This window comes from Aptenodytes patagonicus, chromosome 2 (assembly GCF_965638725.1).
Source record: "Aptenodytes patagonicus chromosome 2, bAptPat1.pri.cur, whole genome shotgun sequence".
Classification (NCBI taxonomy): Eukaryota; Metazoa; Chordata; class Aves; order Sphenisciformes; family Spheniscidae; genus Aptenodytes; species Aptenodytes patagonicus.
The window spans coordinates 79,684,789-79,700,508 of record NC_134950.1 but is presented as its reverse complement, the minus strand read 5'-3'; the positions used below and the strand labels follow the sequence as shown (position 1 = coordinate 79,700,508).

The following is a 15,720-nucleotide window of genomic DNA, read 5'->3' as shown; positions in this document are numbered from 1 at the left end:
GATTTCATCAGCCAGATAGTGCTAGCATAAGGCATTTTGTAAATAGCTTTGCTGCCTTGGAAAATCCATAAAAGTATACTTTTTGTACAAATTATGATTTAGTCTCATTAGATCCAGGTCTGAGTTTTGGGCTGTGTAGACAGTGGCCTAGAAGTGTGTTCCCCTGCAAGCTAGTCCTGGACATGCAGAGGTGAAACCAATCATGCTCATGAATTTGAGGCGCTGTACTGAGGAAAAGCATATACATCTAAAATACACGGGGAAAGAGAAGGCTGTCTTTGAAGGAGGCAGTTCTCTTGTTCCTCAGTGGTAGTTCTCATCTTCAAAAGGTTACCATCAGTATGGTCCCCAAAGGAAGGAAAGCAGTAGCGGGAATGGAAACAACTCAGGGTAGTAACTTTAAGCTCTTACATCCCTACACTTCCATTTTTCTGAGTACGTACAAAAGTTGATAGGCTGACTTCTAAATGTTAGCTCTGGTTTATGCCAATGCAGTCTTCCAGAAAAACCTGCTCTTTTTTATTGTTCTATTCTGACACCTGTTCTCCTGCTGCTGGAACAAATCTATAACCACTGCTATCTGTGAAGTGCCCCTAAGTCCAAGACACCAGGAGCCTTGTCTATTCAGCTGCTGAGCCATATTTACGGAATATAAGGCAAAATCTGTAATGCTGCCAGAACTTCAAGGAAGCAAATCTTTAAAAACCATACAGCATGCTGTATTACAACCAACTAAACTAACTAGTGTTACAACCAACCATTGAACTATAGGTTTTAATAAAAATTCTAGGATCCCTATGAGCAATACTGCACTGCTTTGATAATGCTTGCGTACTTAATATATACCGCCAATATTGCTTCCAGGACATATTGACGAATATATGCAAGGCCTCCAGACTTATGGCCTGTGTACAATGATGTGATGACTTCAGAATATAGCTACCTCTGTGCTAGAACGGACAGCTGGAATACTTGAACTTCAGTAGAAGCTGAAGTTCAGAGAGGGGCAATATGACCAAGTAAAGTCACAAATTGTCAAGCCTATTTCCTCTTCCTCAACATACAGAAGTTGACTTCTATTACATTGGTAGGCTGATCTCAAAAAGGTCAAGGTGCAGCTGATCACTATTACCAGTGAAACTTTAGCAGTAAATTGAAAAGCAAACACACTATCAAGTCCCTCTAATTTGACAGCTAGGATCTTGTAGTTGATGCACAGCAAAAGATATTCTGCAGTCCTGCAAAATACATGTCCAGAAACAACGTCTTGACGCAGACCTTGTGCTTAAGGTTAACAGTGACATCATAGGGATGAGTATTTTGCTATTAAAATAAAACGTTAATTATTGGGAAGAGATCAGCAAACCGTCAATCTAGGACCTCCCTGCCTCCTGCATTTTCTTTATAATCTGTACCTTGCTTTCAGTCTTCAGTATCAGAGAAGTTCAGAAGATTAACTTTGAACTTCTATATTCTAAATGAATACAGAATCATTCCTGAAAAACAATCCTTCCACAAGATCAGAGCTAACATTATATATAACTCTACAGTGATGAGATGCACCATATTCATATTCCCTTGTTCTGAAGCTGGTACCAAAGTTCACTGCATCATATCTATTTGCAGCGCACCAGAAGTTTTGGCACAAATACCAGTTGTCACACATGCTAGATGTTCCCTTGCTGGAACCTAGGCATAGTATTATGCCAGATCATGCCACGGACAGCCTCTTTGACTCTGGCAGAATAGGCTGCTTTTGCTGAATCAGGTGCAGCTCAGGACTGCTTAACCAGAACTTGCTCACCCTCACATATCCAAGTGTGAGTAGGATGAACTCACCAGTTATTTGTCAGAAACCTGCCATTCCATTCCAAGTTAAGATAACATGCTGGCAGTCTACTAAGGACTTAACACCAATAAGTGACCAGGGCTTAAACCAGGGTCTGTCACAAGCACATGGGCATAAGGTTTTTTATTTTGTTAAAAAGGGTAGCATTTGCATTTACTTTGTGGATGCCCAAACTGATTGCAGGTCTTTCTTGTTGAGAGCTTCCTTTTCACTTTTCATTAATTTCTCTGGCATCAGGCAGTGAAGTTTCATCTTCAACGTCAGGCAAAATGGGACTAAGGGGAGGTCATAACCGCTAACCACCCATTACCTTGGGAGTGCACAATATTAAGCAAATATTTGCATTTTCTCATAAAACTTATTGCAGCAGAATCTTTCTCACTGACATACTCAAACCAGGAGCATGGCTAGTAGCATCACTGGCAAGCATCATGCTGTTCTTTTTCCATTAGCCAGACAGTGCAACTTACATTTACCTTATTTACTGGAGGTGGAGTGAAAAGACAATTCAACACAGAAAATTCAGTAGTGTAAAGGAATTACAGAAAGTAACCAGAACATATAAAGAAGGCACTTGTCCCTCAAAAGTTATTAATTTTTTATTGAATACAATTCCCAACTTTTAATTCCATATTTGACTAGTTTTTGAAAGCAGTCAAGAAACAGGTACTTGGACCTCTCTTGGCATCATCCAGTTACTCGCTATTGTAGTTAACTGAGTATTACACCTTGTTCCAGTTAATACCTCTACCTAGCACAGAATGCTTCAGTAGATTTGTAATGAGCACCTCATGCCATGCAATGCAATTTTGTGCTTTATAATCTGCACTGCCCAGTTCCCTGTTGATTTAACTCCATACCGAAACAAAAACACCTTATAGAATCTTAAGAGTCTGGGAACATACCTAAAAAGACTACAGCCTCCTCTTCCAGGAAGCTACAATAAAGCCCAGCAATTACTTTCAAATTACACTTTCAAACAAGGAAGCTGACAGCAAGACTTTACATATGAGGGCCCCATTACCGTTAAAACATGAATTGACTGCTTGGCTGAAAACCGTAAGGAATATTATTCACCTTCACAGCACGATATGATGTTCATGTTCAGTTTGGGGCGTGGAAAAAAAGGACCAGGATTTGACAATGGGAGATTTTGCTTGATGGGAAGATTTATGAAGATATATTTCTACTCTTCTACTTAATTAGCTACTGTTAACTTGGGTTTTCATATTTTATTACATTTAACTACCACCACAAAGAGTACCAAAGATTTAGGATGGAATTAAGACCCATTTAATTTAATGAAAAAATACTTGATTTCAGTAATTTTTCTGAGCAGGGGAAGCTATTAATTTGCTGTAGCAGCTTAGGGACAGCATCTCATTAACTGCTGTTGTATCAGTTGAGGCTTTGAAGAGTATGATAAACTCTGCACTTCTTAGTTTAACCCATTAAAAGAAAAAGCTTACAATGTCACTGCCGGAGAGCGATGATACAGAAGAGGCAGATGAGCCAGAGGATAACTGTTGTGTACTAGCCAATGACAAAGCCAAGCGTTGGTTGTAAGATGGTTCAGAGTCTCTGTTCTGTTGCTGTTCTCCATTGCACGGAGCTATCTGGTCTCTTATTTTCAACCTATTATCTGTTAACAGAAAACATAAGTATCATTTAAGAGCACAGAATACAAACACATGGGCCTTGAGGTCTAAGAAGAGCTGCAGTTTAACAACCTAATTGAAAAGCAGGCTCAGAGTAAACTAGTCTTGGGTTAGAAAGTTACAAATTTCTTTTATTTTTTCCTACATATCTGAAAGTGATTAATTTCAAGACATGAGTATTTTGAATTACATCAAATTCAAGAAAAAATTTATGTTTGTTTCAAAGATCTTGCAATACCTACCAAGTTCAGGTGATAAATTAATTTTGCTCCCCCACTTCTTTTTAATCCAGGCCCTGTAGTCAATCACTTCTTGGGTCACTTTGATGATTCTACCTAATGTGCTAAAAAAATTTTTCAATTAAGTATTAAACAAAGACTATTGGTTACATATTTGCAAGCATTTCAACAAGCAATTAAATTATGCTAAAAGTCAGTTTAAGATATCCCTAACCAAAGAATCCTTTTGAATTTTCATTTCCTTAGCACACCATTTAATCCACTGAAGCATCACAATTTTTACATTACTATATTACTTATCTTCTACCATACTAACATGCAAGCACTGACACATAGGTAAGATTTTTACTCTGTATTTCTAAATGGAGTGCACCTTAATTATCAAGAATGTACCTGCAGATGCCAGTGTACTTGATAAAGCAATTTACATGTTCTTGCATTTCTCCATACAGAAAATATTTTTTCCACAGAATCTGGATTACAACAGTCATGGGATGCACTGAAGACATTAATATCCCAGCCCCCCAGCTGACCTTCACACTGAAGACAGAGACCTTCACTAGTACTTGCTTACAGATTTACAAGACAACTTAAAAGGTGTAAGATCCCCACAATTATAAAGGAAGTACCATGGATCGTGAGGTAGTGGAAACAAGAAAGAGACTGGCTCCAAAACCAGAATAAGTTAGAATTTAAGAAAATTCATGACAGTAAGTGGTTCAGAGAAAGCCTACCTGGTCCTGCTAAACAGTGACTAGTTATCAACAAGTACAAAGTAATATTTTTCCAACATACCTTCCCAACATTCAGCTATTTGAATTGTACTTCTTGAGCAGGAGTTGCGTCCTTGTTTGAGAGCTAAACCTTCAAGCTTTCCTTTCATTGGGGACTAGTGGCTGAAACACTAACTATAAACTCCACGCTCAAGATAGATGAAGGACTGACTACTGTACAAAAATGGGCTGTGAAAAGTTACCATCTTGGAGAAAGTAATCTTATTTCAGTTTTGAAAATCTTCAACGGTTACAATAAAACTTATTTTTGTATTTCACATCATAAAGGTATGTTGTACCTGTACTGGAATTTTCTTTTGGTTTAGGTGTGTAATGGGAAGGGAGGACATACATAGCCTAAGTGTATTTAGACCACCTTTATTAGGTCAATTCATAAATTGACCTATGATTCAATAGGAGCTCCTTTAAAGGAGCAATAATTCTCCTACTGGCTTAGGGATTACTATTTCATGCAGGACCAAGTACCACATGTTCCATATTTGGTCTTCCAACTTTAAAGACATGTCAGTGTGTTAGTACTGAAAAAGGCAGTCCGGCATTTTAACCAAACATTGAACCAAGTAATATCATCTAAGTTCAAGTCCAATAGCTGCAGAAGGGCCTCACGGACAGAATGAATGTCATCCACCATTCTATTTATGTAATGTAGATAAAACGATGCATGTTGGAAAATAAAATTTTGAATTTTACATGCGGAATTAAAGGTGTGATTGTCACCACTCAGCAGCTAAAAATCTGAGTTATAACAGGTAATTCTTTGGAAACCACAGTTCAATAGCTAAGTAGAGCACATTAAGAAAGGAACAAATAACACAGAGGATAGTATTTTGTCAATGTACACTCCCATGACATAACAGCATTTTAACTACTCGATGCAGTTCAGGTTTCTCAATCTCAAAAAGGAAGTTAAGCCAGAGGAGACAAAATGAAGACAGGGATGACCAATACTGCAGAGAATCAGCCGTGGCCCTGAAGTTGCAGTTCCCAAAACAGCAATGCCAGTACGGGACTCAAACATACATATGCTGGGTCTCCAGAACCGGGACAGAGAAGGAAATCTTGCAGCTAAGAAGTTTCATCTGAGAATGCCTTCAGAAAGATTTGAGCTTTTACTCCAGGATAACCTATAAATTTCACAACTACTACCAGCTGTGGTCTTAGAACCAGAAAATGAACATGGACTGCATAACACAAGCTCTTATGGAGAAGGAGTTTGTCAAGTCTGAAGCTTCTTGGAGTACTTTCCCAGAAGCAAATCCATAGTCATGCCTTCATATACCAGAATGAAAATGAATGATATAGGATGGTATTTTTATCAGCCTGGGTGACTGATAGACCAAAAATGCCTGCTATCAAATAGGCATAAAGGGTGAAACTACTGCTACACCAACAATTATGGCAGAGTTGCACATACAGAACCTGGGAATCTCTTCTCTCACTAGCTCCTTTCACAGAGAATAGAGATCAAAGCCCCAAACTCTCATTTTGGTAGAAAGTTAGAAAAAAAGAAATTTGCTAAGTTATGAGGTCAGGAGTTCAAAGGCAGATCCATGCTACATTGTTCATACACCAAAATTAAAAACATTCATTATGAGACATCAGAAACTGAAAGGTGATGAAGGCTATACTGCCATATACTTAATACAGCAGCAAGGAAAGAGGAAGCAAGCGTGATCAAACTAGATACTGCTCTCAAAGAACACCATTTCATATGTATGGGACTCAAGCACATCCACAGGGTCAGAGAACAATTTTTTAAAATAAACATTTAAAAACTGTGCTTATTTCTGTTTTCAACACTGAAAATGCTTAGGAACAAAAAAACCTATTAATCTGCCCCATCTTCAGTATGAGGAAATTCCATGCTTCTGCATTTCTTTTTTTGGCTGAGGCCAGAATTTCTACAGATGTATGAGACACTCCCACAATTCTTCAGAGATGCTTGTTTGGAAAACGTGGAAAAAACACAGTTAACTGGTTAAGAAAATTAGACAGTTCTCCTATGAAAGATGCCCCTTTATGATAATTATTAAAGGAAAAACCTTAAAGTAAAACCAGGAATAAGCTATTTACATACCTAGTTTATTTTATGGTAAGAGGTTAGAAGCGCCTCTTTTTACACACTGCAAGCCATCAGTTCACAGGGACACTTTCTAGCTGTCATTACAGCACAACTACGATGCAAATAAATCTTAAGATCACTCTTAAAAGGCTCAGATTGCTGACATAAGATTCAGTAAAATCAAATATCTAAAGCTCCAGCCAAGCTTCGCATGAACGAGTACCAGAGCAGGGAAAAAACACCAAGTCTGTGAAAGAACAGTTAAAATAACTGTTCAGTAGGCCTTAATTGAACTTATGAAATATCCCCCTGGTATTAGAAAGGCAATATAATCTAAAAGAAGACTAAGGAGCACCTGAGAAGGATCTGCTTGAGTATGATGATAAAAAAAATCTAAAACCATTACCCAGACAAATACTCTGTTGAGGAAAAGCTGATATTGCTGATACCTCTTAAGAGACAGCATGCATTCTAGCAACAGCCACCCACCATTCAAGATGTGAAGCAAAGGAAGGACTGTTTCAGACAGCACATTTCTTTCTGTGTCAGCAGATCTAGCAGGCAAATTTAACATTCCCTTTGACAGCTCCCAGGACTATCTTGGCCAACCAGGGGCAACCCAAGCTGAACATACAGACCTGTCAGCAGTTAGATCAGTTGAACTGTACACTAGGAAGAGACCAAGCAGCTTTCAAGCACAGATAGAAAGACCACTCTATATATGGCCCAAACTATTGTTTTTTTGAAGATCATCACCTGTAAATGACAACTCCAGACACGCAGTAACAAAACCCTGCCAAGGTTTCCTCGAACTCTGAGCTCTGGCCTGTGGGCACGACAGTCCCTTTCCCTCATCTACCTGCACGTCTGGTAACAGGTTCCTCCTTATTGGTGCCAATCTGCAACTCTAGGAAATGAAGAAAGGTTTCAAAAGTCTTAGTTATACTGGAAGGGCACATCACAGCAGAACCAGTCTTCCATTCCTCATTTCATATGACCTCGTCTGCCTCCCAAATGTGGCTACGCTGCTGCTTAGAGATGCAGTCTGAGCACACATTCACATCTGAACCATGCGACAGGTCAACACGTAAGCCAACATCCTGATCTACAGACATACGTATTAACCTAAGGATGCATCTTTGTCACATCCAGATCAGCATAACTTATGATTGTCAAGTGGTACAATACCACTCTTCCCATCTTTCCCCAAACATGAACTCCTGCTGCCTCTCTTGCTTCTGATCCACCCATCATGCAGCCACAAGCCCAGATCAACTTCTTGATATGACAGAAGCATTGATGTGTTTGTTTCAGTCAGACCAGAAAGTTCATCTGACTCACCTTCTGACTGCAGGATTGCTAGATCTGATCCAAGGCAAGAGTCAGGAATATACAGACCGAGAAGGAAGAAAAAGAGCAGCTGACAGGAGATAGCCCACAGATAGTTAGGCTAGACAAGGTATAATGTGAAATTGCACCTTAATAGAGACCATAGACAGGGTAGTAACAGATAGTCCACTATTTCAAAGAACGTGAATCAATGAGCAAGAGCTTGTTGCCAAACATCTGCTAAGGTTTCCTGTGGTTTATCAAGAAACAGAATAAAGCTGGGAAAATGGTCACTAACTTAAAACTTCATGTCCAAAGAAGAGCAATGAAGCTGGTGAAGGGTCTAGAGAACAAGTCTTACAGGGAGCAGCTGAGGGAACTGGGGTTCTTTAGCCTGGAGAAAAGGAAGCTCAGGGGAGACCTTATTGCTCTCTACAACTACCTGAAAGGAGGTTGTAGCAAGGTGGGTGTCAGTCTCTTTTCCCAAGTAAGAAGTGATAGGACAAGAAGAAATGGCCTCAAGTTGCACCATGGGAGGTTTAGACTGGATATCAGGAAAAATTTCTTCACCAAAAGTGTTATTAAGCATTGGAACAGGCTGCCCAGGGAAGTGGTGGATTCACCATCCCTGGAGATATTTAAAAGACATGTAGATGTGGTGTTTAGGGACCTGGTTTAGCGGTGGACTTGGCAGTGTTAGGTTAACGGTTGGACCTAATAATCTTAAAGGTCTTTTCCAACCTAAATGATTCTATGAAAATATCACTCCTTACAGACTTCTTTAGTTAGCTCACTTAAGATGACACACTCTTCTCTAGAGACAGGCTATGGTCAAAGACCATACTAAAGCTGTTCAAAGCACATGACACTGACCCTTAAGCAGGAGCTATCCTGTCCACAACTATATTTTACAGCTACACTCGTGTCCCCGTGGCCCCAAATATTAAGAAATCAATCATGATTTTCAACGACCTTGGCTGAAGTCACAACACCAAACCTAACCTTGCGTACAAGTTGTACAGATTCAAAAATGGATCAGCGTCCTCATTTTCCTACTAGGAAAACCCCTCCTTACAAGATGATGGGACTCTCTTTGCTTTTACAAGATCTACTGAACTGTCTATCAACCTCTCCTGAGCCATTCTTGAAAGAGGATGGGTGAGAGAGACTGGGGACAAACCAGTGTTAAGGTAATTCCTGTAGCTGTAAGAATTACCTTCAGGACTCAGCTGATTACTGTTTCCACTCAGACAGAAGATAGCTTTCAACTCCCACTACACTCCAGATGTTATATTTGGAAGCTTGAATGAAGATACTGGTAAGAGTGATTTGAATCTACCCCTTATTATTCTGTGGGACTTGTTACTACAGAACATTGACAAGAAAAAGGCCTATGCTGAAGGACCAAAATCTGACTCTCTTTTCACACTGGGAATATCAGAAGCAGCAGCTGGCTAGAAAGCCTTAAATTAACATAGGCTTGTGCTCCTCTGAGTTGGACTGACCCTGAAAAAAAAACAGTAATGATGATTATCCAGAAAGATTTGAAATCTACTGAGATTGTCATCTACAAAATAGGACTCTGTACACAGAAATTTTCCCTGGAAAGAGCCAATATAAATTCAAACCCACCAGGTAGTTCAAGAACAAACCATTCCACTTAGGAGGAAGCTAGCCCCAATTATGACAAAACTGAATAAACTCAAGTCAGCCTGGGGAGTTCAGCCTCCTGCAAGTTCCTACCCTTTCAAGTGTTCTTCATTTAGTCTCTGTTGATCCTTCTAGTAAAATGTCATATAGCTAGTCACTGCTCTTAAAGGGAGCCCATTGTTTACAGTTTAACTTACCACTAACAAGCCTAGAAAAGGTAAGAAATGGATCAGGACAAAGGGCTCCTGGATGGCTAAGGCTTTAGGTCAGACCACCAGAAAAGTCTTTATACAGAGCCTGGACCACTCTGCCTAACAGGTGGAAGAAGGATCTGAAATACACCTGGATTGCCCAGGCACATCAGGTTTAACTAAAAACTGAGACTGCACATGAACTGCTGTTGAGGTTCTGCAACAAACTTGTTACCAAACAGCTCATCATCCACCTACAGGTCCTTTGGCATTGACAAGATTGGTGCTGTGGTAACTACTTGCATATAGGGCTTTGTTGAATGCTTTTCCTCTTGCAGCACCACTCCCTTTGACAGAATGGCAAGCCACTGGCATGACAAGTTCTGAGACTCAGGCATCACTGGCACAGACAGCCCAGAACTAGCAGAAAGACAGGTCAGATGCACAACACCTGAACACTGCTGCTGGGACTTCTCCCCAGGTTTGAAGTTGTGACAAAATTCAAACATTTTCCCCAAATACAGTAAGAAGTGTACATGTGAAGTACACATATTGATGACATCTGAGGCTTCCATTAAATGCATTTACAAATATACTCTTTGATGTCTGTAATAAATACAGGTACACCTCATAAGAGAATGACTATATCCTTTGGAGAACCACAGAGAAGTTAACGAAGGCCAGGACCCAAGGCACAAGCAAAACTTCAGGAATCCCTAAGTTGTTCTATCTATACTTATATAAGAATGAAGTTTCATTCAGCAACAAGAATTGTCAGCCAGTACACATTTAATAGATACACCTTTAATCTATCTTTAAAAAGTCTCACATGTCAGTGTGTCTAAACAAGCAATTTGATCACACACATTTCTTTCTGCCATAGTACAGACACACACCATACCAAACATTAAACCAGCAGACCTTCCTTTGAAATACTTTAAGCAGAATGTTTGAGGAAAGACCAATTATCTTCTGGCTTCCTTCCACACTAAGAGAACCTCACATTGGACTCATCCTGGGTTTTCTCATGCTGTCTTCATTTCAGTGCTGCACATTGAGGTATTACACTCTCATACCACTGGGCAGCCTAAATTTCTGGGCAGATTTCAATACAGCCACAGTTAAACAATAAATAACAATATTCCTTTTATTTAGACCCAAACATTCCTAATTGATTACACAGACAAATGGATATTCAAAAAGTGGACTAATTACCTCTCAGAATCTCTATTTGGATATGATCTTGCAAGTGGTGATACTGCATGGCTAAGAACAATGTAGGCATAATCAAAAACTTGTTTCACTTGCATGGCACCGTAAGAACTTCTGCCAACGTCGTTTCCTGAAATAATGTGACAGTCATCAGATCATCTTTTTTTAATATCAGTAACCAGAAAATTATTCATACTTAAAGCTCAGAAGCCTTAACAATACAGCTTAACTCTGTTTAAACCGGTTAGCCCATCCTACTCATATCAGGAACAACTAAATGTGCCTATCTCAATAAAAGCAGCTAATCTTAGGAATGACACTTAACATTATGCATTCAATTTACCACTTTTAAAATACCGATGTACCAGTGCCTGAAAGAAACAGAGAACAGACATCAGCTTAAAGCTCTTATAGCTGTCTTTTAAGAGGGAACCTACCAAGCTTAAAGCATCATGTCTCACTTACCAGTGGAGTTTCTGCAGGCCAAATTCAGCTTAAAATTCCACTTGTGCAACCACATTACCTTCATAGGGCCAGGTATACTTACATCAACCCCTACTTAACCTTATCAAAACTACAGATTAATAAACCAGCTCATACAGATTATTTATCTCCACAGGATAAACCAGTTTGTAAAAATCTATCATAGATGATTCCAGAAGTTTGTACAGCATTGTTTTTCAATCAAGTTAGTGGCACTTCTTGACTGCCCCTCTTGAAGCATGAGTGACATTTATAGCAGAACGCCTTCCAAATCCAGTGCCATGCGTGAGGAACTGCAGAGTTAAGAACATGCTAAAGCTTCTGTATCAGTGACAATGTACAAGCATTGGTCTCCCATTTGACACCTAGAAAGAGCTTGCCATTACTAGCCAGAAGAAACATTTGGGGTTTTTTTTGTAGATATATTTGGCACCAGACACCAAAGGTTCACTGTCACCACTCAATTTAATACAAAGAAAACTTCCTTCAAATTGCATGTCTAAAATACAGACTAGAACTTGAGTGGGTAGAAAGCTGCTTACAGTAAAAGGTTCCCTCCTTCAGAATGATGCTTGAAATGCTGTGAGAACACTGGAAAGGGATGAACCACCGAACATGTTTATTTTAAGCTTGAAAATCAGATCAGGGCCCATGAACAGGTTTTAATTAAAAATCTGTTTTGAAAATTGATGGTGAAGGACAGAATCTATCCTTTGGAGGACTGAATCCAGTGAGGCTGAATTTGACTTTAGAGAAACCCTTCACTTGAAGTATTTTGTCCAGCAAGCCATTATAAACAAACATGCTGAGGTCCCACCATCCAGGGAAAAAAAAAAAAAAACAGCCTTGGCTTTACTACTTGACAACACATTTTAGTCCTTCAAGATTCTCCAACTATAATGCCACTTAACAGAAAAGCATAATCAATGAAAACAGACTGGGAACACAACAGCATTTTGGGAACACAGAATTTCTTCAGTAATTTATATGGTCAAATAAAAACTGATCAAGAAATACTTCCTGTTTACTCAGTTACTTCAGTATCTTGTTCTGAAAGCACCGCTGCAGTATCCAGCAGCTACTAGGCTCAAAATTACAGAAGCCTCTCTAAATGGCATATTTGCAATTGGACTCTATCCTGAAGTAGAAGCAGAGACCAATGTGGGTCTGGGACAGCGAATCTAGGAAGAAACACATTGTAGTTAAGTCCAGAGCTGCACTACAAAGTAACAGAGGACTTCACAAAGGACTTAGTCCAAAGGCAGCTGAACAGAGACCAAGGTATTTCAGTGGTCAAGAAAACAGAACACAAAAATGCTAATTCTACTAGAAAAACAATGATTAATTCAGTACAGGTTTTCCAGGGGCAGGACGCATTGTTGCATCCTGCAACAATGCCACCTTCCACATAATGACATGCTAAACATATATACAAAAGAATGAAACTGAGAAGCAGTACAGAAATGGAATATAAACATGTGGCTAAATACACACAACTGCACCTACCACTAAATTCGAGTTCCATCTGCGGTTGGACTTTATGATCTTAAGGGTCTTTTCCAACCTAAATGATTCTATAAATTCACATAACAGGAATTAAGAATACACACACAAACGAATTTTATTAGTTTAGTCCAATCTGATGCTACGGCTGCTACATTTGACATGCATCCTGCATGGAGTTACACCAAAATGAAGACACTGCTGCTACAAACTGCTGGTTACTCCCTTCATCAGCTGTTGCCACCTCCACTGTTGTGCCAGCAAAAGAAATCATAAGCCTTCCCTAATCCACTTAGGGCAAACTCAGGCAGTTCAGTTTAAACCAAAGTTGTGTATGAGTCTTGACTGAAGCAGATTTGAGAACAGAGGCAGGATAGCTCATGCCATAGCACACTTAGGTTCCTGGATTGCCTCATTCTGCACCTGTAACTAGTCCATAAAAATGTCTGAATAAATACATCTTATTCAATTGTACAGTCTGCAGAGCTTCTGACTTGCGCTGCAGCTGAAAAGCAGGTATGGAAGCCAAAGCTACTACGCGAGCTACTGTGAACTGTACCAGCCAAGTCTGTATAGAGGTGGCCCTACCCAATCCAGAAAGCAACACATTAAAGAAGCCAGAAGATCACATATTTGCATTTGCTGTCCTGAAAAGATTTTCTTCTGAGAGATCGTTCTCATTAGCAGATCACGTCTTACATACCTGAGCATCATTCTTTTGTCACAATCTACAGACTGATCAGTTAAAGCACATAATCCAAATGCTCTCATTCTTTTAAAAAAATCATACAGACTTCAATCCTCAGATGTACATTAGTAGATAACAATGGTGTATGATTTCATGTATAATTCAATCCTCATTCTTTCTTACAAACCCTTCATCCCTAAGGAGCATGTCTAAGATTTCCATCGCTCACTATCAGTATTACCACTCCATCAGGTAGCCTTCCATTACCTGAAGCAGTTTTAAGAACATGGCCTGGAAAGGTAAAGATAAGACCATGAGCTAGGACTGAAGCAGATCCATTTATGTTAAGCTATTATCTAGTAAGTACCTTTTTGCAACACTCAGCATTAAAGGGGTTCTTTCAGATGCTAACTTCAAGGTATTTGTGTATTTTTATAAAGGCATATATTTTATATACACACACATCTATTTGCAGGATCTAATGCAATACTGAAAAGCTGCAATGAATAACTTTGGGCAGCCACTAAGGCTAGAACAGATAATCCCAATAGTTGTTGCCAATCTCAAATCTAATTACTTCCTGTATTTGTGACCTATCAAGATGAAGAAGGAAGCAACATGAAGCATAATTACTCCTGCAAGTTGAAGAGCCTCTTTTCAAAGAAAATGCATTGAATTTAGGATTTAGAACTTTTGTTAGTGCCCATAGCAATTCAGGATCAAGAACAACCTTTCTCATGAAGGGAGCAGCACAGGTTCAACTCCAAGTCTTAAACTGCAATTTAGCAAGTCTTGCCACTGCCAATCTGAATCAAGATCAAAATCATTCTTGTTCTGAGCATCAGAAATGACTGAATGACCTTGATAATCACCTGATTCACAAAGGCATAAAATAATTAGCTTCCCTAACAATCTACTGAGTAAATGCCAAGTTTGTTTTACAACCACGGATTAAAGACTTGTCACCTGCAACGGGAGTCATGTCTTCCAAGACAGGATACTGCTAGACCAACTCGGCACAAACCTCTTCTAGGATGATGTCATCTACCCTGCTCCAGCATGTTCCTGTGAACAGACTTCTGAGTGCCTAGCTTTGCAGTTCTCCTAAATGAATGCTTTCACTTTTTACACATCAAAGAAAAGACAACTGCTTTGAGAAACTGAAATGGTGGCAGCTACAAGATGTTTATGGAAACTCCCTTCTTCGGATGATGCCAAAGGAAAGATTTTCATCTCGTTACCCTGTCCTAGGACACTAACTGAAGATGAACAATCTTAGGCTACGTATGAAGATCAAGTATAAACTACCACTTTAAAATGTATCACCAGCTAGATTAGTCTGACATCTCAAATCCAGATTTCAACACACTTCCCACTTCAGCTGTAGACTCCTGACATCTTTGTTGGAATCTTGGTTCTCAAATCAGAAATTATAATCCTCTAGCACCCAATAATCAGGCTTTGAGAATTTCAGAGGAAACCCCACAGCACCCAGCAGAATCTGAGCAAAACCCACTACGACCAAAACAGCAACACAACAGGTTAATGCCTATTCCTTCCAAATCTAGGAACTAACAGAAGCTACGGAGCAGGTAGAACTGAAGTATCATATCCTTCTGATGACATTATTTATCTGTTAGCCTGACATAACCATTTCACACTGAAGGAAAAACAGTTCCTCCAACTTAAAAGAACTAATCCCACTGAACTTAGTCCTGTCCCCTACAAGACTGTCTAAAGGTGTTCTTATGAGTTACACCTTTCAGCACCCTATTGCTGAACTAGTGCATACACTCATAGGAGGGACTTTTACACTACTTGGATAATCTTGAGAAACTGAAAGGCTTTTTTTCATCCCTGTATTTTTTGTCTGATTTCTGGATTAAGAAATCATCTTTCAAAGTCTTCTTCCAAGGCTTAACCAGAACTTTAGAGAAAGCTGTGATCAGGCTAAAAAAGGATCACAAATAAAAAAGATTAAAAACTTATGCATACAGTGCAAAAACAGGTTTGAGAGAAAAACTCTACAGCAGCTTATGCTAACTTAAGTCAAGAAGTGTGT

The 15,720-nt window shown here is 39.3% G+C and overlaps 1 protein-coding gene across 3 annotated transcripts in view; it reads right to left on the bottom strand.

The window, feature by feature from the left end:
• The window catches only part of TENT4A (terminal nucleotidyltransferase 4A), a 61,817-nt gene that overhangs the window by 22,409 nt on the left and 23,688 nt on the right, over positions 1-15,720 (bottom strand). For all 3 annotated transcript variants that reach the window (XM_076330307.1, XM_076330308.1, XM_076330309.1), the window contains exons 8-10: positions 10,988-11,114; positions 3,750-3,850; positions 3,319-3,491 (exon numbers count right to left, since the gene is read on the bottom strand). In XM_076330307.1, coding sequence (XP_076186422.1) covers positions 3,319-3,491; positions 3,750-3,850; positions 10,988-11,114 — 401 coding nt within the window. The remainder of the gene's footprint in view (positions 1-3,318; positions 3,492-3,749; positions 3,851-10,987; positions 11,115-15,720) is intronic.